The sequence below is a fragment of the Vicia villosa genome, linkage group LG2, assembly GCF_029867415.1.
Source record: "Vicia villosa cultivar HV-30 ecotype Madison, WI linkage group LG2, Vvil1.0, whole genome shotgun sequence".
Taxonomy (NCBI): Eukaryota; Viridiplantae; Streptophyta; class Magnoliopsida; order Fabales; family Fabaceae; genus Vicia; species Vicia villosa.
Window position 1 is genome coordinate 229813347 of NC_081181.1, and position 24675 is coordinate 229838021.

At 33.6% G+C, this 24675-nt stretch overlaps 4 protein-coding genes across 4 annotated transcripts; 2 read left to right on the plus strand and 2 right to left on the minus strand.

Annotated features, from left to right (window-relative positions):
* Positions 1–2843: 2843 nt before the first annotated feature.
* LOC131651553 (uncharacterized mitochondrial protein AtMg00810-like) lies at positions 2844–3299 on the minus strand. Its single transcript, XM_058921211.1, has one exon. The coding sequence runs from the start codon at positions 3297–3299 to the stop codon at positions 2844–2846; it is 456 nt and encodes a 151-aa protein (XP_058777194.1).
* Positions 3300–7077: 3778 nt separating this feature from the next.
* Positions 7078–15673, minus strand: LOC131654175 (uncharacterized). Its single transcript, XM_058924597.1, has 7 exons — positions 15488–15673; positions 8204–8340; positions 7909–8100; positions 7712–7822; positions 7531–7612; positions 7343–7438; positions 7078–7257 (listed from the first exon to the last, which is right to left on the minus strand). Exons 2-7 carry the CDS (start codon positions 8314–8316, stop codon positions 7153–7155), a joined length of 699 nt encoding a protein of 232 aa, XP_058780580.1. The 5' UTR covers positions 8317–8340; positions 15488–15673; the 3' UTR covers positions 7078–7152.
* Positions 15674–16857: 1184 nt separating this feature from the next.
* On the plus strand, positions 16858–19113 carry LOC131648441 (protein FAR1-RELATED SEQUENCE 5-like). Its single transcript, XM_058918198.1, has one exon. The coding sequence runs from the start codon at positions 16858–16860 to the stop codon at positions 19111–19113; it is 2256 nt and encodes a 751-aa protein (XP_058774181.1).
* A 3338-nt stretch (positions 19114–22451) lies between these two features.
* LOC131648442 (protein IQ-domain 26-like) lies at positions 22452–24024 on the plus strand. Its single transcript, XM_058918199.1, has 3 exons — positions 22452–22913; positions 23083–23289; positions 23388–24024. The coding sequence occupies exons 1-3, from the start codon at positions 22545–22547 to the stop codon at positions 23931–23933; spliced, it is 1122 nt and encodes a 373-aa protein (XP_058774182.1). The 5' UTR covers positions 22452–22544; the 3' UTR covers positions 23934–24024.
* Positions 24025–24675: the final 651 nt, after the last annotated feature.

A 24675-nucleotide genomic window follows, 5' to 3' on the forward strand; every position in this document is an offset into this window, starting at 1 on the left:
TACGATCCTAACTCTTAATGTACGCTTTCGCCATCCCACCAGCTTTAGAAACGCTTTTTGAAAACAACGTAATTAATAAAATGCCTGTTTTATGAAGTCGTTATCTACTTAAATCTCCTAATCTCAAACTCTCGCTCTGTTGACTCGGAACATGCTAATATCCCTAACGTACGCTTTCGCCATCCCGCGCGGGTTTAAAAACACTTTTTGAAAATAAATAAGTTCTAATTAGTTCTAATACGCTTTCGCCATCCTTAAAACTAATGTCCTATGTCTACTATCCAGTTAAAGATCTCAAACTTTCGCTCTATTGATTTTAACCTTTGACCGTCTTAAGACCTCAAACTTTCGCTCTATTGGTTTTAAGACTTACTAATTAAATTAGACATACAAACCAAAAACAAGTGATATTTAATAAAACATAATTAAACCAATTTATTTCGGATCCCTACGGTTAAATTACTTTACATACAGACATCTAAATAAATTAGCCAGACATACTTAAAGAAACAAACATGAAATTATAATTATTAAACATGAAATTATAATTATTAAACATAAAATTATAATTACTAACCATGAACATGTGCGTAACTAGATTTGTAATGATAAAACAATATTATAAGAACAAGAAACTAAAATAATTGCAAATAAATAAACCTGGAAGTAAAGCAGACGAAATAAACTTGAATTAAATTGCGAACAAAACAAATCTTGAAACTTGAATGAAGCTTTGAAATAATGTCGGCAAGATTGTGATCCAAGAGTACATAAATTGTAGGCCTAAAACTAATGGTGTGGTAGTTCCTCAATGTGAAAAACTACCACTTTTACAAAGTGATAATTTATGCCTAAAACTATGAACAGCGCTTCCGCGCCTAAAACTTGGATGCCTTCAAATGAATGCTAAGACTCTATTTATAGTGAATGGAAATGGAAGTTATTTTCAGCATCACGTGAGAAGTAGTGGAGATAGTGGGAAGTTGAGAAAATCATGGGGTGAGTGGACTTGGAATTGTCCACGAAATTAATGGAGAAAGTGGCGGGGTCCACGTGCTTTTGGAGACGGGCGTCTCTTAGTGGGCTTGGAGCTTGGAGACGTGCCTGTGAACTGGAGACGGGCGTCTCCCACTTGGAGACGTGGCAGTGGACTGATGGGGACGTGCGCTCCTTGATTTGTGGAGGGTGATACGGACGTCTCCTTTGATGACGTGGCCTTTGGACTTTGGAGACGGGCGTCTCCATGCAATTGGGCCCTTAGACGGGCGTCTCAGCTTCTTCATAGTGGGAGCTTCAGCTCCTTCGTGGGCTGGGCTTGCACTTTGCACAATTGGGTCTTCTTTGCACCCCTTTCTTACTTCAGCACCCTTTTTTCATCTTTTTGGCATACATAGCAATGAATTTAGCTCAATTTCTTTCCTTTTCACAAATAGTCTCCAAAACGAACATAAAACCTAAAACAATGAAAATACCAGCATAATACCGACATAAAGCAACATAATTAAGATAAAATAGGGAAATAATATATGTAAATCATGCCAAATATGTGATACATTTTCGTGTTATCAGCCAGCACACGAGGAGATCCTGGAGAACCGGCAGGCCAAGGATGTCCACGCCATTGATCTCCTGCCGATCTGCCAGCGAATAGAGATGCTTGGGTGAGACGCGTTGGATCGAGGTATCGTTGATCAGGGCGGTCCAGAGGCAGTCGCCGTGATGGAGAGGATCATCACTGATGCGGGCCGTGCGGCGGCATACAGGAGGCAGAGGAGGTCCCAGTGAGAGAGGGTTAGGCATAACCAGTAGGGGTCCGGGTTTATTTTTTTGTATCCGGATTATATATTTTGCACACTATGACTCGGTCTGTATATATTATTTGAATTTTATTTATTATATTAGTATATTACGTTGATATGTCGTTTGTTTTGTTCGACTTTTCTGTTTTGTATATATTATACGTTTTGTATATATTTCGTACGGGACTAAAATCTGAAAAAAAGGTGTTTTCGGAAGTGCATCTCCGAAAACACCCCCCTTTTGGTGTTTTCGGAGATGCATTTCCGAAGTCTGGGAAAAATTTTTAAAAAAAAAACTTCGAAAATGCATTTCCGAAGTAGGGGTAAACTGGGGTTTTCGCTGGGAGTGAACCCCATAGGGAGGTGGGTAAAGAAATTTCCTTTAATTATGGATTCTATAATGTTAGTTTGTGAGGCACTTTTAGTGAGAAGAGAAAGAGAGAATAATAAAGTAAATAAGGATTATATTATTCACTTGAATTGTATAAATAAGGGTACAACCTATGACTATTTATATACAATCTTAATTGGGTTTTGGCTTACTCAACTTGGTTATATTTAATATTAAACCTAATATTTCAACACACCCCTCATAATCCAAGTTGTCAAACCTACGCTAGTCATAGTCGAACCAAATTATTCCTAATTTCTTTCTCAAATTTAGGAATATGTCAATCTTCAATCCTTTAGTGAAAATGTCGGCCAACTGTGCTTCACTTGAGCAATGTCTAACTTCAAGTTCACCCCGATTCACCTTCTCCCTCAAGAAGTGAAATCTAGCTAGCTTCGATATGCTTACTCCTTCCATGCAGAACTGAATTCTTCGTCAGATTTATGGCTGACTTGTTGTCGATTTGCAACACAAACAGTTTCTTCACTTCGACTTCCATTTCTTCAAGTAAAGTTCTGATCCAAATTGCTTGACATGCCGCATAGGATCCTGCTATATATTCAGCTTCACATGAAGACAATGCCACCACATGTTGCTTCTTCGAACCATGAGATTGGGGCACCAAATACTTGAAAGAAATATCTAGTTGTGCTTCATTGATCTTCCTTATCTCCACACCAATCAGCATTTGGAAAACAATTTACTATTGCTTCCTTTCCTTCAGAATCTTGTCGAAATAGTATTCCACAGTTTATTGATCCTTTCAAATATCTCAGGATTCTTCTTGCAGCATTCATATGTGACACCCTTGGTTCACTCATATATCTGCTTACTAATCCGACACCAAAACCTATATCAGGTCGATTGTTGCACACATACCTCAGAGATCCAATAATTTGTTTGAACAAAATTGCATCAACTTTGTCTTCCTCTCCATTCTTCTCCAACTTCACATTTGGTTCGACGTGTGAAGAGGCGGGATTCAAATCTTCCATTTTGAATCTCTTGAGAATCTCTTTGACATACTTTCTTTGATGTAACACCATACCTTGCTTCGACACTTGAAATTCCATGCCTAGGAAATAAGACAGTTTTCCCAAATCCGACATTTCAAATTCTTTCATCATTAGCTCTTTGAAATTCTACAAATTCTCCAAGCTATTTCCAGTTACTAACAAGTCATCAACATACAAGAAGATGATTGTTATATCTTGTGCTACCACCTGATCATAGACACCATACTCATATTTGCATTTTATAAATCCCAATTCAACTAAGTATGAGCGATCTTCTTGTTCCATGCCTTAGGTGTCTGCTTAAGGCCATAGAGCGCTTTGTGCAACTTATATATTTTACCCGCTTCCTTCTGAATTACAAACCCTGGAGGTTGTGTGACATAGACCTCTTCGTCTAAGGGACTATTCAGAAATGATGATTTTACATCTAAATGAAATGTCGACCAGCCTTGGTTGCATACCAATGCTACCATTAGTCGAACAGTCTCCAGTCTTGCTATTGCCGAAAATACTTTAGAGTAGTCGAGTCCTTCTCTTTGAAGAAACCCTCGAGCTACTAGCCTAGCTTTATATCTTGATATTTACCCATCAACATTGTGTTTCAATTTGAACACCCACTTAACATCGATAGCCTTTGTATGTAATGGAAATTCGACTAACTCTCATGTGTTGTTTCTTTCGATTGCATGTAACTCTTCGACCATGGCTAACTTCCACTGATTAATCTTCAAAGCTTCGCTATAGTTGATTGGTTCAGAACCTACAAGTAAAGCAAAATGAACTAATTCTCCATCTGGTGTGACTTCATCATCACCCATCACTTCATAATCATGAAGTCTTGTTGGGCGAAATCTAGTTCTTTGAGGTCTTTGACTTGTGCCAGCTACTTCCCCTCTGACTGTGTCGGGAATGTTAGCAACTACTTCGACCTCGACTTCATCTTCAACTGGATTCTCAGCAATTTCTTCGACTTCAATAATTTATTCGTTGAAATCAGAGCTCATCAATGGTTTGCTAACTGAATTAGAATTCCAAATCCAGGTAGAATTTTCATTAATCACAATAGAAATGATTTTTTTTTGGTTGATAATTTTGTGAGGTTGAAATGATTTGTTTAAATTTTGTTAGACGACATTTTATATAATATAGTGATCCCGATGAGAGTATACTTGTACTTGTGAGCAATTGACTTATGCTTACCCACAATGTTCAATAAAACCATTTAAAAATATGAAAACCATACAGCCACATCCATAAAATGTGAAAATAATTTTACCATGAAATGGTGGAATCTTAAACCCCTTATTGTGGTGCATAAAACAAAAGATAATGAACTGGTCTCTATTAAAAAAAAAATTAGTCTTCGCCCCTTACAAAATAAACAAAAGATAATGAACTGGTCTCTATTAAAAAAAATTTAGTCTTCGCCCCTTAGAAAATAAGATTCTGTTTTCAGACACCCCATTCGAACCCAGGTCACTAAAGATACATTGCTATAAATTTACGACCAAACCATGCATGTTTTGTTGTTAATAATTGCAAAGGAGTTCTATATATTAATACTCCATTCTTTTTCAATAATATATAAATTAAAAAAACTGTAATAATATTTTAGTTGTATTCTAAAATTATTTTAATTAACGTTTTTTTTTATACTTATATTTAAAAAAGCTGTACATATAAAATATTTAAATAATTATATAAATGTATTATTTAATAATTATATAATTATAAAATGTTTATATGTATTTTAATTAACGTTTTTTTATAATTATATTTAAAAAATGTATTTTAAATATTTTAATGTTTTTTTATATAATTATATAAATGTATTTTAAATATTTTAACGTTTTTTTTATAATTATAAAAAACGTAAATTAAATATTTTAACATTTTTTTTATAATTTAATATATAAATGTTAATTAAAACGTTTTTTTAATAATTTTATATAATTATATAAAAAAACGTTAATTAAAATTATTAAAAAATATAATTATATAAAATATATTACATGTACAGCTATTTTATATAAACGTTTTTAAAATATATTATATGTACAGCTATTTTAATAATAAACATTTTTCAAATAATATTTTTATAAAATTTTAATTATATTTTTTAATATAATTATATTAAACGTTAATTATATTAAAAACGTTAATTAAAATTTTATATGATTACATTTATTAAATACATTTATATAATTACATTATTACATTTTAAAAATATTTACATTTATATAATTACGTTAATTATATAATTATGTTAATAATATTTTAAAATTTTATACATTTACATTTATATTAAAAACGTAATTATATATTTTTTATACATTTATATAATTACATTTATATAATTATTTAAATATTTTATATGTACAGATTTTTTAAATATAATTATAAAAAAAACGTTAATTAAAATATATTTAAATATTTTATAATTATATAATTATTAAATAATACATTTATATAATTATTTAAATATTTTATATGTACAGGTTTTTTAATTATTGTTTTTTAAATATGTACAGGTTTTTTAAACATTTTATAATTATATAATTATTAAATAATACATTTATATAATTCAGAAATGTATTTAATTATTGTATTCAGCAATTAACCATATAGTTTAATTATTGTATTCAGCAATGTATTTTATAATTATATTTTATAATATATAGAACTTCTTTGCAATTATAAACAGCAAAACATGCATGGTTTGGTGGTAAGCGTAAATTATAATATTTGAATTTTGAGTGAAGGTCCATTTTGGTCCCTCACAAAAACTGCAGAGGTCCGATTAGTCCCTCAAAAATAAACTCTATTAAATTTCTTACAAAATTTAACCGAGCCATGTTAGTCACTCTACTAATATTTTTTCAAACCGGTTTTTTTCTTACTTTTGAACCGTGACTAGACTGCCAATGAATGCCATATTTATATGAGAATGTGAGAATGAATCTGAACCATTGAATTTTAAAATAAATGGTGGAGATTATGGGTGAATCTTTTTTTCTCTCACCTACATTTTGAAATAAATGATGTAGGAGAGAGAAAAAAAGATTCACCTCATAATCTCCACCATTTATTTTAAAATCCAATGGTTCAGATTCATTCTCACATTCTCATTAAATATGTCATTCTCATATGATATGCCCTCATATATATATATATATATATACACTACAACACGGAAGGGCTTTCACAGCGCTTTTTTTGGCCTTTAACAGCGCTTTAAAGCGCTGCCAAAGCCAGCGCTGGCGTAGGCTACGAAAGCGCTTTTAAAAGCGCTCTGGTAGACCCCCCCTTTAAGAGCGCTTTCCTGGAAAAAGCGCTCTGGTAGGGCCCCCTATAAGAGCGCTTTCCTGGAAAAAGCGCTCTGGTAGACCCCCCTTTAAGAGCGCTTCTTAGTAAAAGCGCTGGCAAAGACCAGTAAAAAAGCAAAAAAAATTAAAAAATTACGCAGCATACAAAAGCGCTTTTGGAAAAGCGCTCTGGTAGGCCCCCCTATGAGAGCGCTTTTTTCAGACAAAGCGCTCTCATAGGGGGGCCTACCAGAGCGCTTTTCCCAAAGCGCTTTTGTATGCTGCGTAATTTTTTAGTTTTTTTTGCTTTTTTATTGGTCTTTGCCAGCGCTTTTACTAAGAAGCGCTCTAGTATGTGGACCTTTAAGAGCGCTTTTTAGAAGCGCTGTAGTTGCTAAATGAGGTATTTTTATGTGCAGCCTATAATTTAATCCTCCCAGTCGACCTGTAATGTTTTCGACCTGTAATATTTTCGACCTGTAATATATTTTCGACCTGTAATATATTTTCGACTATATTATTTCAGCCATCAGTAAGACAATATATATACTAATATATACCATTATAATATCCAAAATTATATATATACATCATTACAAAATTATATATATACATCATTACAAAATCAACAATATTATAGTTCAAATCTGCATGAAAAATTGCTTAATATAAAATTGACACAATTCCTCTTTGATTTCTTCTAACTTTAGCTTCGAGTACCCAGCAGCACGGAATTCGTCAAGGTACTATAAAACAAAAACATAATATGAATAATATATTTAGGTAAATGTAATAAATTATATGAAATTATCTTAAGTTATAACTTTATACCGTGGGAGGAATCTCTAATTGATTCGCCTGAATGATTTCTTTCATAAACCTCAATACAAAGTATCCGCAGTCTGAACTGTTACGCTGTATCGGACACTACATAGAAAAACAAATAAGATTCTATATAAGTTGTCTTGTTTTACCAAGTAGCATAAATATTATAAGCAAATTTGTGAAAAGTAATGTACCTGCACTTCGATCCAGGTGATGTTGTTTGATTTAGTCCGGGATACCTGTGCGTCCCGTTGACTACGGAATACTTGTATTGATCTAATTAACAAATATATAAAAGCATATGTTTAGATCAATCCCACAAATAAGTAAATATATAAATATACACGAATATATATTTAGAACGATCCCACTTACAAATCAACGATTTCCTTCATGGCCGGATAATTGGTCCATTCACCCTTTACCGAATTCAGATAATACACGACTTCCCTTATCGGGTTGATAGCAAGCAGCAACCAGTGTGCTCTATAAATTAAAACAATAGGTTATATGAAAATATTGCTATACACTAAAGAAACAGAGATTAGATGAATAAAGAATGAGAAACTAACCCTACTGGTCGGGTATTATACGCCCAAAGATGCAGACATTCTGTATTGCCGGTGGACATGAATCTATCGACTAAGCGCTGTCTAACAGATTCCGGATCCGAAACAATTTCCATTCCGCTGCAATGGGCGGAAGACACGAACCGGAATCTGTTAGACAATGCAGTCCCGCGCAACACTCTGTCATACAACAACCTTAAATAAAAACATAATAAACATTAGATTCTTTTTATTGAAAAGTGTAAATAAATTATATTGTGGGACTAATTAAATAATATATCGGATGAGTGAATATTACCGGATGTATGATTGCATATTACTGACGCCTAGTTGATCCTGGTCAAAAATCTCTTGCAAGTCGTCAATTGTAATATGTGACTTGAACTCAATACCGAAGACACTTTCATCCATATCGATTTCCCGTAAAGCACCATCCTTCATATCGGACATATCAACCATTGTTGCGAGTGTCGCCCGGTATCGAGGCACAAAAGCACCGCCTTTTCTTGCCGCTTGCTTCGGAGGACCACTGGGTGGTACGCTACGAACCTGCTGCGTCACTTGTTGTGACTCCCGAGCGGATGCCTAAAAATCATATAAGTTAGGTAAAATATAAAATCATGCATATTTTGATTCAGATTATATATTAACACTTTAAATGTACCTCTTTTAGCGATGCAACAGACTCCTCCTCCTGTAAAATCCCTTTACCCTTAATTGCGGGTTTTATAGGAGCAGTCTAAAAATAAAATGTAAAACATAATTAATAAACGGTTTAGAATTGACATTCGAAAACTAAATGATTCATAATCGTTTTCAATTTACCTCATCACTAATGGTAATGAGCTCCGAGGGCCATGCAACAAACGATCCTATTGCATCTCGCAGCAATGTCGTCTCTGAGACCATGTCAGGTACCGGTAGAATCGCATCACGATCTAATACAACATCCACCGATACTTTCAGGTGTCCATCCGGGAGCGGTCTGTGGTGAAGTAAATCTCCCGAAGTGTTGTGCACTTTTCCCTTGCCAACTAGTCGATAATTCGGTTCCGATAAGTATAGTTGGCAAGATGAAATGCCCTAAACCAAAAGTAAATATAAAGTCATTATCATTAATAAAATAGAACAGTTTGTAAGGAAAAAAACTTATAATTACCTCGGGAAATTTCTTTTGATAGTTGATACTAGCCTTATCACTAGTTTCTCTCACCGATGAAGTGTTGCACTTTTCTCTCATATACATATCTTTATCTCTTTGCAATTCAGAGACCTGTGCTTGCAATTCCTGCAACTTTTGCAACACTTCTTCATTGGTAAGATTTGATCTTCTCCTAGAACTCTTATAAAAAGAGGTTGGAGTCACACCATGACCCTTACCCCTCACCCGACCGGGATACTCGGGAGCATCTAGTACTCTACTAAGTACGCTCTCCTCACCGGTGGATGCCGATTGCGACAAGGTCTCCTGTAATTCATTTACATTTAAATAATTATTAGTGGAGATAAAAAGTCATTTATATATTAAAAAACATTTGATTTAATTAAAGACACAGTATTATACTTACACATTCAGTATAAACTCTCTGAACATCGGGATCGACAGCGTGATTCTTGCCCACACGAGCTTCCTTCCACAACACATGTACAGGAAGTGAAGCTTCCTCACTTTTAGTCTCCTCCAACTATGCATTGACACAAACGATAAAATCGTCAATTAAAACATGCACATGTAGACAATTAATTAAATCGAATTTCTATTTACTTACAATTTTATCCTCTAAGCGTGCATATCCCAAACGCCCTTTTTTGTATGGATACGCGGGTTTGGATGCTCTCTCCCTATTCGTGGCACTCTTTTTCTGAAAAGCTTCATCTCTTTGCTTTACAAACTCAGCCCAATCTGCTTCATCAATGAAGGTCGCATACTTTGTTGGCCGTCCCGGTGCAACTTCAAGAAATTTTCCATCTTTATCCTTAAGATAGGTGTTTGTCAAAAAACTTTTCCACCCTCTATATCTCTTGCCGGCCAAACTAAGTATGTAGCTTTTACGTTCATCTGGTATCTCAAAAGTCCTCTGCAAAAAGAGTACGCATAGTGTGTTAGTATAAATAATTTAAACAATTTATCGTCAAGATAATAACAACAATTAACCATATATGATATATACCTGAAGCTCTTCCCAAATCGCTTGTTTTTTCTCCTCCAATTCTAAATTTTTCGTCTTCGATTTCCAGGTAGCTATGGAGACTGGAATATGCATACGGACAAGTGTACCAATATAACTTGTCAACTTTGCAGAATTAGGACCAATTGGTTGTTTATCAGAATTCCATTCCAATCGGTATACTAATCCTTGGTCTCTATGTCGTATGATATCCCTCATAATAGTGATGCCTCGTGCAACCTCTTTTGCTTCAGTATCAGGTGGAGCATTTGTATCCGAAGCAACTCTTTCTTGTGAGTTTTCTTGTAAGTTTTCAGGTGGGTTTTCAGGTGGAGCATCTCTATCTGAAGCCATTGAACCTGTATCAAACAAACTAAAGCACATTAGTACACTATTAATAAGCTAACAATCTATACAAGTCAAATGGAAGTCAAACCATGCATGTACAAGTAAATCGGAAACGAAATCGGTACAAATCAAAATAAGCGTAAAAAAAGAAAGTTATCGGAATTGAACGAAATTTACATGGCTATGGTAAAACGTCGCCACGGACTCAAAAACAAAGTCGGTTTTCCGAAATTCAGACCCTAAGCCCGACTTTTGATTACGGGCAGAAGCAAAACCGATAAAAAAATAGTCCCGAAATGTAAAGATAAGTGCATGAGCAGCTCCGGAATCGTCAAAATAGTATAGTTACATGTAAAGAAGTCAACAAGCGGATACATGGTTCAAAAGTTATGTACAAAACGAGAATATGCACCAAATTGAATAAAACAAATTAGTCGGACTATGTATACTATTACCTTTATCACTAACGTCTCTTTCTTTTCTTGGTAGGTTTGTGTACTACGCGTCTCTTAACAATGCGGACGGTTGGATTGATCCAAATACCCTCATTATGATCATTTCTAATACAAGATTCATTCTCATTTTGATCGTTTCTTGTACAAGATTCAATGCCAACACCAATATCACCTTGATCTTCAATTTTTTCATCAACTATTTTGTTAGATAAAAGCACTATAGACCATTTCGTACTTGTCGGATCATTGACATAGAACACTTGTTTAGCTTGAGAGGCTAGAATGAAAGGCTCATCTTTGTACCCTACCCTATTGAGATCCACTTGCAAAAATCCTGACTTATCCATTCGTACGCCACTATTATTTTCAACCCACTTGCAACCAAATACAGGAATCTGAAACTTCGCGTAATCAAACACCAAAATGCGCTCGATAACCCCAAAATATGACAAATTTGCAAATTTCGGATTTAAGTCATTCGCACTTGATATGTGCATAGCTTCAGCTACCAAGGTAACACCACTATTTTGCATAGTACTTTTATCATCCTGTTCTTTGGTATAAAATGTGTATCCATTAATTGCGTATGCGCTATAAGAAAGTACAATTACAGATGGACCATAGGCTAAACATCTCAACCTTTCTGTTACTGAAGCAGGATCTGAACGATACTTTGAATAAATATGATCTCTAAACCACGATATGAAACTTCGATTGTGCTCTCGTACTATCCAGTTCTCATTTCTATTTGGATTTAAATCTCGGAGAACAACTTTGTGCATTTCAACAAACGGCTCAACCTCAATCTCATTGTGCAGAACATACAAGTGCACTTGATCCCGTTCGACCATTGATACTGTCACAACTTTATTTCCAATTAGCCTTTTTCCTTCTTTTTTTTCGACAATATGAGATTTGGGGAGTCCAATTGATTGAACATTTGACAGATATTCAGTACAAAACTCAACCGCTTCTTCAGCAACGTATCGCTCGGCAATACAACCCTCCGGTCGACTTCTGTTTTTCACGTACCCTTTTAATATTTTCATATAACGTTCAGCAGGGTACATCCATCTCATATAAGCTGGTCCGCACAGTTGTGTCTCTTTCACAAGATGAACGACTAGATGAACCATTATGTCAAAAAACGAGGGAGGAAAATACATTTCAAGATCACATAAAGTAACAACTATCTCATTTTGCAATGTTGGTAAGATCGCGGGATCGACCACCTTACTGCAAATAGACCTGAAGAAGAAACACAGCTTAGTTATTGCGCTTCTTACTTTTTCTGGCAGAATAGAACGTATACCTATTGGTAAAAAATGTTCCATTATAACATGGCAATCATGCGTCTTCAAACTCTTTAACTTGAGGTCTTTCATGGACACAAGTCTTCTAATATCTGAAGAGTAGCCTTCTGGAACTTTTACTTCACTGAGGAACTTACACAATGTTTTCTTCTCCTTTCTAGATAGAGTGTAAACAGCAGGTGGCAGATATGTTCGTCTTCCTTTCGTCACGGGCCCCAATTCAGTTCTCATCCCCATGTTTACCATGTCATTCCTTATGTTAACGCCATCCTTAGACTTTCCTTGTATATTGAGTAGCGTACCTATAACGCTGTCAAATACATTTTTTTCAATATGCATAACATCCAGGAAATGTCTTACGTACAACGACTTCCAATATGGAAGTTCAAAGAAAATTGACTTCTTCTTCCACCCACCCTTGACAATTGAATGTGCAAAAGGCTTGCCAAACTGAGTGCTCACATCTTTCACCTTTTCAAAAATTTGATCACCTGACAAAAAAGGCGGGGCTGTACGATGTTCGGCCTCTCCATTGAATGCTTTTCTCCACCCACGGTAGTGATGATTAGAATTTAAGAATCTACGATGGCCGAGAAAGACATTCTTCTGACAAAGCGCAAATCGTGTCGTATCGGTTTCATCTTCACAAACAGGACACGCCTTTTGACCCTTGTTGCTGTACCCGGATAGATTTCCGTATGCTGGAAAATCATTAATTGTTCCAAACAACATCGCCCTCAAGTTGAAACTTTCTTTCCTATACCCATCGTAAACCTCCACACCTCTCTCCCACAAAAACTTTAAATCTTCGATTAAGGGTGCCAAGTATACGTCTATGTCATTCCCTGGTTGTTTAGGCCCAGAAATTAGCATAGATAACATCATGTACTTACGCTTCATACATAGCCACGGAGGTAAGTTATAAATCATAAGAATCACAGGCCATGTGCTATGCGAGATACTTTGAATACCATGCGGGTTCATTCCATCAGTAGACAATGACAACCGAAGGTTTCTTGCTTCTTTTCCAAATTCAGGATATTCAGTATCAACTTTACTCCATTGTGGTGAGTCTGCCGGATGTCGCAACTTTCCATCAATAATTCTTTCATCTGCATGCCAAGTCAAGTGTCTTGAATCGGTCTCACTACGATACATGCGTCTAAATCTCGGAATTATAGGAAAATACCATAAGACTTTAGCAGGAGACAACTTTTTCTTATATCGAGGGGCACCACATTTAGGACACTCATTCAACGCTGCATACTCGTTTCGAAACAAAACGCAATCGTTTGGACATGCGTGTATCTTATCATAGCTCATTCCAATAGAAGACAACATCTTTTTGGCTTCATACGTTCGATTGGGAAGAACATTATCCTCTGGTAGCATATCTTTCATAAGGGCTAATAACTCTGTGAAACTTTTATCCGACCATCCATTGTCCGCCTTTAAGTTGTACAACTTTAACACCGCAGACAATCTTGTGAATTTTGAACAACCATCATACAACGGTTTCTCTGCATCGCTTACCAACCTCTCAAACATTTTGGGACAATCCGCTAGATCTTCTTCCAGCGCTTCTGCAATCTCTTCGACACGATCACAATCGTATGTGTCTGTGCAATCGTCGTTTGAAGCATACTTCCTATTACACCTCGACCCAGCATTCCCGGTACTTTTCTCACCATGCATTGTCCAACATGTATAACTTCTATCAATTCCAAACCGTAGTAAATGAGATCCCAACTGATTCCCGTTAACCTTACCCCCGGCATAACAGCAACCCAAGCAAGGACACGGCATTCGAAGCGGGTCTTTGGAGTTCGCAACCGCAAACTCAACAAATTCCCATACCCCTTTCTCGTACTCTTTCGACAATCGGTTTGAATTCATCCATGTCTTATCCATGTCTTAATTAAGCTAAACAACAACGGTCAAACTTCCACTCTTCACAAGTAACCCCTATGGCGAATTCAATTCACAAAGTTAGTAAGTACCTCCTATATTAACTCTCTAAACACATAAAACTAATGTGTTTCTGTCAAAACGCAAAGTATAAACGGAATGAATCCGAAGCAATAAAACGTAACATATATAATCACACAATTTCAGACAAATTCATCATAATACCAGTAATTTGAGAAAGAAATTTACCTCGGATGTTACCGAACTCAAGAAAACGCCAAACGTCGAACTAGGCTGGGAAACGATCAAACTTTCACTATACACAAGTTACCCCTATAGCAAATTCACAAAGTTAGTAACCACCAAGACAAAATCGATTGAACAAAGGAAATCAACAATAGTTTGATGTGTGTACATACTCCTAAATATGTAGTACCAGAGTCAATGATACGAGCTCCAAAGAGATCCAAAGTTATCAATCCAGTCAGACCTATACAAGAAATTCAATTCAATGTATGATTATAATAAGAATGGGTGAATAGCTCATGATGCAGTTAATTAAATACACCACTACTAACACTACTAACACAAGACACACGATGCAGTTAATTAAATACACCACTACTAACACGAAGCTATAAAACTTTTTGCTCAAAAGCAAACCTTATGAATCATCCTTGTCTATATACATTAACTCACTCTTGTTTCATTCTTTACCTTCTCTCTTCCTCATTAATTCAACTCTCATAAGGTATATATTATTACTATTATTATATATTATTTATTATTTAATTTCTCTATGTGCTGTCATTCTCATACTTTACAGTACTTGGCATCCTTGAACAAGCCAATTTATTGTATAATATATACCATCACTCTCAATCTCATACACACACAACATATATATCATAGAGTTATTATATATAAATAAAAGTATATAATATATATTTTATCAAATTCCAAAATCTATATAGCTATGTATGTACTATCCATCTCAAACTTCCAGATATGTATTCATCAAATAGTTCCCTCAATGGAAATAACCTAACATTTTCCTCTAATTCAAGAAATACTCAAGTAAAAAACTCTTGTAGCTGCTGCAAGGCTTCATGTTTCTCCATGACAGTGCCCAACAATTGTATTTGTTAAGAAAAGAGGTAATTCAATTAACAAAATGCTGTGTTTTTGAGTGTAATCTAACAGATTGAGAAACACATACACTTGTTTTATATCTATCTTGCAATTTTCTCTCTTAGAATATATTATTAAACACAACAATCTCATAATGAATCTAAGAGGAAAAGAAAACAACAAAGAACAACAACTGATATTCACAAATACTCACAAACATGAAGCCTTCCAGATATGAAAGCTATGAGAAGTGTGATACCTGGGTGGCGCAAAGCAAGTTGCTACCAGAGGAGAAGAGACGGAGACGAAACGATGGTGGTGGACGGAGGAGAAGAAGTTCGCGCGATGGTGGTGGACGGAGGACCGACGACGGTGAGGGGTGGGGTTTCTGGTTCGCGTGCAGAGAGAAAAAGAAAGAGAGAAAGTGAGAAACAGTAGAAGCGTGTTTTTGGTTTTAATTTTAGTAATAAGGCTACTAAAGCGCTTCTGGAAAGCGCTCTCATAGCCTGGGCTATACCAGCGCTTTTGACAAAAAGCGCTCTCATTAAACACCCCTACCAGAGCGCTTTTGAAAAGCGCTTTCGTTCCCCCCACGTTCCCCCCACCTACCAGAGCGCTTTTGTAAAGCGCTTTCGTACCCCCCCCTACCAGAGCGCTTTTGAAAAGCGCTCTCATAACCCCCCCCCTACCAGAGCGCTTCTTAAAAGCGCTTTCATACCCCCCACTATTAGAGCGCTTTTTTAGCGTGTTTTTTAATTTTGTCTTTAGCGAAGCCTATGCCAGCGCTTTTCCTAAAAGCGCTTTCGTAGGGGTGCTGCTAAAAGCCAAATTTGGCGTAGTGATATATATATATATATATATATATATATATATATATATATATATATATATATATATATATATATATATATATGGGCCATATCAAGTAGGAAAGAGGTCTTTATATGAGAGTGAGAGGAGTAATTATAGACCATTGGATCAAAATTTATGACTAAAATTAAATAGTGTTTTAAGTTATCACGTGAGTTTGTTTCTATCTATTTAATTGGGTTTTCTTTTAATAAAACTCTTTCTCTTCCCTACTCAAATTTTGCAATATTTTACTGATAACTTCAACTTTTACTCTTCTTTACTAAAGTCTTGAACCTCTTCGCCTACTATCTGCTAAAGCTCTTTACCTACTACCTGCTACACTACTTTCGTTTTGTTCCAATCTTCAACAATTTGGTAAGTTTATTTCCTTTCTCTCCATCTACTGTTTGCTTTAATATTTCAAAATTAGTTGTTTTCTACTATTTGCGTAACTATTTCTACGATAGTGATATTCTGCTACTTATATGGTCATATATGCTGTTTATACAAATAAAATGAAACAACACTTATTATTAAAAAAAAAATGCAGTATATACTACTTTTGAAATATAAATAGTTTGCTATGTGTTAAATTTAATATTTAAAAAATATTTAGTATCTACTATTTTGAAATACAATTTATTTTTATTTGATATGTAGAGATGAATATATTCAAATTAATTTGAACTTTTTTTTGTTATTTTTTTATTGTTATTTATTTATTTGTTTATTGATTTTATTTACATGTATTTTTTTACTTATTATAGGAATATTCGTATGGAAATGAGTGATGATAGAGTTGATTTAGCATCGGCATCAAAAAGTTTAGATGTTGTAGAGAACATGTCAGAAGAGTGGATTCCTATATGTGAAGATGAATCCAAACCTATAATCGGTAAGATATTTGATTCTTTAGAAGAAGGAGAGAAATTTTATAAAATGTATGCACATTCTGTTGGATTTAGTGTGCGTAATTCATCTCAAACAAAGTATAAAAATGGGCTGAAATGGAAGTACTTTTTATGCTCAAAAGAAGGTTTTAAAGTAGAAAAACCGGTAACCTTGCATGGATTGGTTATTAGTGAAGATAGTTTGCCTAGAGTGAGAAAAAGAAAATTGACAAGGGAAGGATGCAATGCAAAAATTGCTTTTAGGAGGACAATAGATGGTAGATATGAAGTTGCAAAATTTTATGAAGGTCATACACATGCATTAGTCACACCTAGAAAGAAACAGCTCCTAAGATCAGCAAGGAGTGTTAACAATGCTCACAAGAAACTATTATTTTCTTGTAACAAAGCTAATGTGGGAACTTCCAAAGTTTATCAATTATTGAAAGAGCAAGTTGGGGGTTATGAAAATATAGGATGTACACAAAGAGATTTTCAAAACAATTCAAGAGATTTGAAAGAACTGATCAAAGACTCAGATGCACATATGTTTATTGATAATTTTAGAAGAAAACACGAGATGAACCATTCATTTTTCTATGACTATGCGGTTGATGATGAAGGTAGGCTGAAATATGTATTTTGGGCTGATGGTATTTGTCGAAAAAATTACTCTTTATTTGGAGATGTGATTTCATTTGACACAACATACAGTACAAACAAGTATTGTATGATTTTTGCACCATTTACAGGTGTAAATCATCATCGTCAAAGTGTAACCTTTGGAGCTGCATTCTTAGCCGATGAAAAAGTCGATTCATTTGTGTGGTTGTTTGAGTCATTTTTGAAAGCAATGGGAGGGCACAAACCTACTATGATCATAACAGATCAAGATCCAGCTATGAAGATTGCAATAGAGAAGGTATTCAATGGCTCTTCACATAGATTTTGCATGTGGCATATTTTAAAAAAAGTTTCAGAAAAGGTAGGCGTTTCCTTAAATGTCAACATTGATTTTAATAATCGTCTTAAGTCATGTGTTTGGAATTCAGAGACTCCTGAAGAATTTGAATCAAAATGGAAGAGTATTATTAGTGATTTTAAATTAGAGGAGAATGGTTGGCTTTCTCAAATGTTTGATATTAGAAGTATGTGGATACCAGCTTATTTTAAAGATATATTTATGGCGGGAATTTTGAGAACAACCTCAAGATCAGAGAGTGAAAATTCATTCTTTGGAAATTACTTGAACAAAAATCTTAGTTTGGTGGAATTTTGGATGCGATTTGATTCTGCAATAGAAGCACAAAGGCATAAGGAACTTCTTGCAGATAATGACACACTTCATTCTTTTCCAGAATTGAAGTTGCAAATGGATTTAGAGAAGCATGGTAGAGAGGTATATACTCATGAAAACTTTTACATATTTCAAAGAGAATTGTGGAGTGCATGCGTAGATTGTGGAATAGAAGAAAAGAAAGAGAAAGGTGAGAATTCATTATTTTTTATAATAGATAACATTGTGGTAAATGGAAACAAATTGAGCAAATGTAGAGAGGTTGTGTATCAACTTTCAAATCATATTGCACATTGTTCATGTAAATTGTTTGAGTCTGAAGGTATGCCCTGTCGACATATTCTTTTTATATTGAAGGGAAAAGGGTTGAATAAAATACCAAGTCATTATGTTGTTAATAGATGGACAAAGTTAGCAACAAGTAGATCCATTTTTGATTCCGATGAAAATGTGTTCGAGGAGTCTTCTAAATTTGAAAGTGAAAGTAAGTTAATCTCAAATGCATGGGCACAATTTTTTAAATGCATGCATATGGCTGGTACAAGTAAGGAGAAGCTGCTCCTCATTATAAATGATGGTGCTAGTACTGAATCAAAATTGGGTAAGATGAAGAATGATATTGCACCAACAACCTTAGATGAATTAGAGGTTTTCATCGGTTCCAATGTACCAAAAGAAATTGATATTTTTCCACCCGAGCATTCAAATACCAAAGGATGTGGAAAACGAATTAAAGGGGGAAAAGAGAAAGCAATGGAACAGCAAAAAAAGCGAACAAGATTTTGTAAAGCTTGTAAGCAATACGTGTATCATGATAGTCGTAATTGTCCCACAAAATCTTCATAATTTTTGGTAAGAAACATTTATATTTGATGTTTATCTTTGAAGATTTATTTTATTCAAATGCTTAACTTTTCATATTACTTTTACTCAGGATCTGATTGAAATTTTGGAATCATAATGAAGAATTTTAATTTCTATCATGGATGGAGCAGCTTGCTGTGTTGGATATGAAGGAACTTTTTGTTTGTTGAAGTAACTTGCTCTATTGGATGAAGGAGTTTAATTAGTTTTTTATTGTTGGAACTTTATAGTTTCTTAACGTAACTTTGTCAATTCATTTGAAGTTTGTAGCTTGAAAGTAAGAATATAATGGTTATTCAAGGTCTTTAAAATAGGATATTTGTCAAGCATAGTAATTTATTGTTACAGTGAAATTTTCAAGCATCAAAAGCTATTGCATAACTTTTATCTAGTATAGTGAAAATTCAAATATAATTGTAAACTCTTCCAGTTTCACATTTTATGCACGTTCATGGCACTTTTCTCCTATAAGCTGCACAATTTATTGCCAATTATTTTTTAAGATTCTTTCCTTAACCATGCATTTTTTGAAAAGAATATAAATTTGCACTACTACCTGTAACAAAAGAATATGCTTTATGGACAATCATAACACCGACATCGGACATCAACGACATTAATCGCAATCTTTAATTTCAAGTATTTTTATTAATCTTTTAAGGTGAGTTTTCCATTAAATCACTAAGGAATTTTGTTTAAGATAGTATGGTTGCATTGTCTCTTACAGAAACACAAGAAAATGATGGCGATGGGAAAATGTATAATTTAAAGATTCTAAAAAATAATTATCAATTATGAATGAAAAAATAAATTTAGTAAGCAAGAATAGAACATCGGTGTTACTTGACGAACCATGAAGGAAGAAACTTGTTATATTTTAATATACTGTTTTGGTGAGTTTTCTTGGTATGTCATGGCAAAGTAATATCATTAATGGAGATGAAAAGTTACAAGAGAGAGAAGAGGAGAGAGAAGAAAGATTCAACAAAACAAATAACAACTTGGTGAGAGAAAAAGGAGAGAGAAGAAAGATGAAAAATAATAATAGCTCCTTTAATAAACTTTTTTTTTTTTTTTGCTATTCGCACCGGTGTCGACCCACCACAGGTGGGCCACTAATCCGGCTCGTGCGGAGAGGCATGCGCACTGGCCAAGCAAGATTGTTCCGCCTGGGAATCGAACTCGGTATTCCCCGAGTACGTCCTTGGACGGGGCTCCTTGAAACAGCACGTGACTCACTTATTTTTATATTATAATCTCCACCATCCATTATAATCCAAAGGTTAAAAAGAGATCCTCTCACTCTCACATAAAAAAAACTTTCTCATTAGATATGGCCCCTATATATATATATATATATATATATATATATATGTGTGTGTGTGTGTAAATGACAAAATTACCCTTGCAAGAATATATATTTAATTTGATAAAAAATAAAATTAGTATTTATATTTTTAATATTTTAATAATTTCCTTAGGACAGTCCTAAATTTTTTAAAAATTATTTATTAATATTTTTAATTTAATATCAAATTAACTTTTATTTATATTTTGTCATATTTAATTTTTAATTTTAAATTATATTTTATAGGGGTGAATTAGTAATCATTTTCTTATCTTATCCTGCCGGATTCTTACCCAGTTCATATTCAGGATAACAATTTGAACTAATGAGGCGTGATAGAATAAGTTTCAGGATTAATTTATCATATCATTTTGTGTCAGCAAACAGTAGATTGAGATAGGATATGATACAGATATCTTATTTTGTCTCTTATCCTGCGCATTAAACAGACCCTTATGGAACGGGGCTAAACGGGACAGACATGTCTGTTTGTCACTCCTAGTTTATATAATTAGTGGAATAAAAGGTAAAAATTAGAAGAAAGGTTCTTATTTTTTAAATAATTAAAAAGTTTATATAATTAGTGGAATAAAAGGTAGAAATTAGAAGAAAGGTTCTTATTTCTTAAATAATTAAAAATGTGATATATAATATTATTAAAACAAGAATTTAATGACAGTGTATATCAATTAAACTCTTAAAATAAATAAATAATAAAAGTTATTGGAGTGCATAATAATAAATAAATAAAAGTTAATTTGATATAATAAATATATATATATATATATATATATATATATATATATATATATATATATATATATATATATAACTACAATATTGTCCTTAATTTGCCAAAACAATTATTTAAATAATCGTTTTTTTAAATAACCCACTCACTTTATTTACTTTTTTCACACCCACATCTTTAAATGATTTTCAAGTCCGTTCATATCCTTTTAATAACACTTTGTGCATGCATCAATAATCATCCGTTTCAAATTAAAATTCACTATGATCCTAAAAAAAATGCGTCAATTACTACTCGGTTAGTTTCAAAATATAACAAACAAATCATATTCAAAATTTGAATAAAACATAATAACAAGATTAATAACCAAAAAATCACGAGGAGTATTATTATAAACTTTTTAGTACCCCAAGGAGTCAATTATATCATTGGAAATTGCATTTTTTTGGCATCAAAATTCCATTCATCTGTTGTATCTTTCTAACCCTATTAGGAAAGGTCATTTTCATCAAATGTTGTTTCAGAACAACTGAATCATCTTTATCACAGAAAGTGTCATTGTCATCATCGAAAATTTTCTGCCATCACTTCTCAAATACTAGTATCTTTGAACTTTGACACAAGAGCAACAAAGAGGTTATTTTTTATTTTTTTTATGATCGAATAGAAATAGTGAAATTTTAAGCATGGGAAACTAGGAATTGATTGTGTTTTTTTTTGTAGGGTAATTGTGATTATCATTGTAGTTTTTGGTGTTTCTATTGTTTTGAATTTAAGAAGATCTTAGGCTTTTCCTTATGATTATTACTACTTTTTCAATTTCACTTTTGTTTTAATTTGTAACTTTTGTCTCATATGCTCATCGTCTGCCTCAGAATTTTGGTCCGTTAATATTTAATTTATTCTATAATAATAATATCGATCGAGTACTAAAAAAATCACGTACACAACTATGAATACTATACCTCGAAACTGGTTAGTGATGACATTAGACCTAACAATATCGATTTTTACGTGTTGAATTAGGATTTGCGTTCACAGTAGTATTATTTTAAAATTTGATGATTCGGATTATTTTTTATTATATTCTGGCACTAAATTCCACTTTTTCCATGCTTTTATATATTAAAAAAATGTGTCAATTTTCTATATATTATATTGCGTTATGTACCACTTGTATTCATAGGGCTATTACACTTGTTTATGATTATGTATGTATGTTTGAGAGAAACTCACACACTTGTCTATTTTCACATTTGAATTTAACTTTGAAATTGTTTCTTACTTCAGATTGTGACACAAAATAGTGTAATTATGGGAAAAGCTACAAGATGGTTGAAGGGTTTGTTTGGAATGAAGAAGGAGAAAGAACACAGTAACAAATCAGGTCCATTGTTTTTAGGCAAGAAGGAGAAAAAACACATTAACAAATCAGGTCCATTGTTTCTAGATAGGAAGGAGAAGAAACAATCATGTAAGGATCATCAAAATCACATTAGTCAAACAAGTGTTCAAGGTTTTGATAGTGCTAGGTACAGTCTTGCTGAAAAACAGAATGAGTACAATAAAAAAGCAATTTTTTCAAGGTCTTTAAGCCATGGCAGTAGTAGAGGTTCATTGTTTTTTGGTAGCAGGGAGTGGAGGGCTGCTGTAAAGATTCAATCTTTTTTCAGAGGCTTTTTGGTATGTGAACTTGACCAACTTTTGTATTCTAGAAAAGTTCATGTTAAATTTGTTTTAACTATTAAGGATGTTTTTTTAATCATGTGTTGTCTGTTTTTACTGTTTCCAAAACTAATGTGGTTTGTCTGTTGGATTTCAATTCAAATTTTGTGTCATTTGTTGCATTCAGGCGCGAAAAGCTCTTCGAGCACTAAGAGGATTGGTTAAGATACAAGCTCTTGTTAGAGGCTTCCTTGTTAGGAAAAGAGTTGTTGCAACTCTTCATAGTATTCAAGCTCTTATGAGAGCTCAAGCCGTTGTCCGGTCACGAAGAGCGCGTAGATCCTTTGATAAGGAGAATGCGCGTCCGAAACATATCCATAGACGAAAACATTTGGTAATTTATCAATTCTTGATTCCTTCATTCTAATTCTGATATATTTTCTTCAAAACTTTAGTCTTTATTTACTCTAGTTTGTTATTTTTCTTATGTAGCAAATGTTTGATGAAACTCGAAATGTACAACATGATCATAAATGGCTGCACAATTCTGGCTCAAGTAGATTTGATCCAAACCGGGTAATCCTCGCGATTGATCCTCACAGGTCTAGTTCAAGATCTTCAATGTCCGAATATAGAGACGTTATGCATCATCACTACTACGAAACAACATCATCCTCTCTTCCAAGTCACCTTTCGCGTAGAATTTCACTTCACGAATGCCAACATTCTCATGATTTTGATTCGTGCTTCAATAATGTTAACGACGAGCATAAAGTCTTTACGGCTCATAGCACTCCTCGGTTATCAAACTCTTCCCAAGCTAATACTCCATTGGCGAAGAGCGTTTCTGAAGAGACCAGCATGTTCTTGCCTTACTCTAATTGTCCTAACTACATGGCTAATACTCAGTCATCCAAGGCAAGAGTGGTAAGGTCTCGCAGTGCTCCGAAACAAAGATCTGAGGTCAAGAAAAGGGTTCCACTTGAGGAAATAATGGCCACAAGAAATAGCTTAAGTTCTGTTAGAATGCATTGGTAATTCAATCAATATACAGTTGTTTTAACATGGTTTATTTGGATCTATTGGGGAATCAAAAGGAAAATTTTGATAACATAATGATGTAGAGATGTTTTTGTTAAATAGTATTTTACTTTGTGATTTCTGTTCAATAGATATTTGAATATCTATTGGCATAACTACTAGAATATTTCTTTCTTGTGCTCTATTTTCTTTTTTTCAAATGATTATCTCATATAATGAATTTGCTTTGTTTTACTCTTTTTTATATAATTTTTTAGAAGAAATATTCTCTATTTTTTATGCTTGTTTCTTTTACTTCATATGATTAGAAATTTTCAATTAGGGAAACTCTTTAAATACAATCATCTTTTTTAATGCTTCGAAAATTAAATTAAAGAAAAATAATCTCTCCTCTATGAAGTTACTCTTACTTAATTTAAGAGATTCTTCATTAATTCCTCACATTTTGTTATCTAAAAAAACATAATGGGGAGAACTTCTCTACCCATCAGAAAAAGTTTGGTAGTGTATCTCCAACCAATCATGATTCCATCTCATTTAATACATTTAATTATTTATTAAAATACTATAAATATTTGTTGTTTTCAAAACATTTTACAAAGGAGGTAACCTTACCCAACTTTTTGAGTTGGGTAGATAAGAATTCACCGAATATTAAAATTTTTTTTTTCAGAAAAGACAATTTTATAATCTTAACTCAAATATTCAAAAAATCATTATACTTCAAATTTTTATAAAC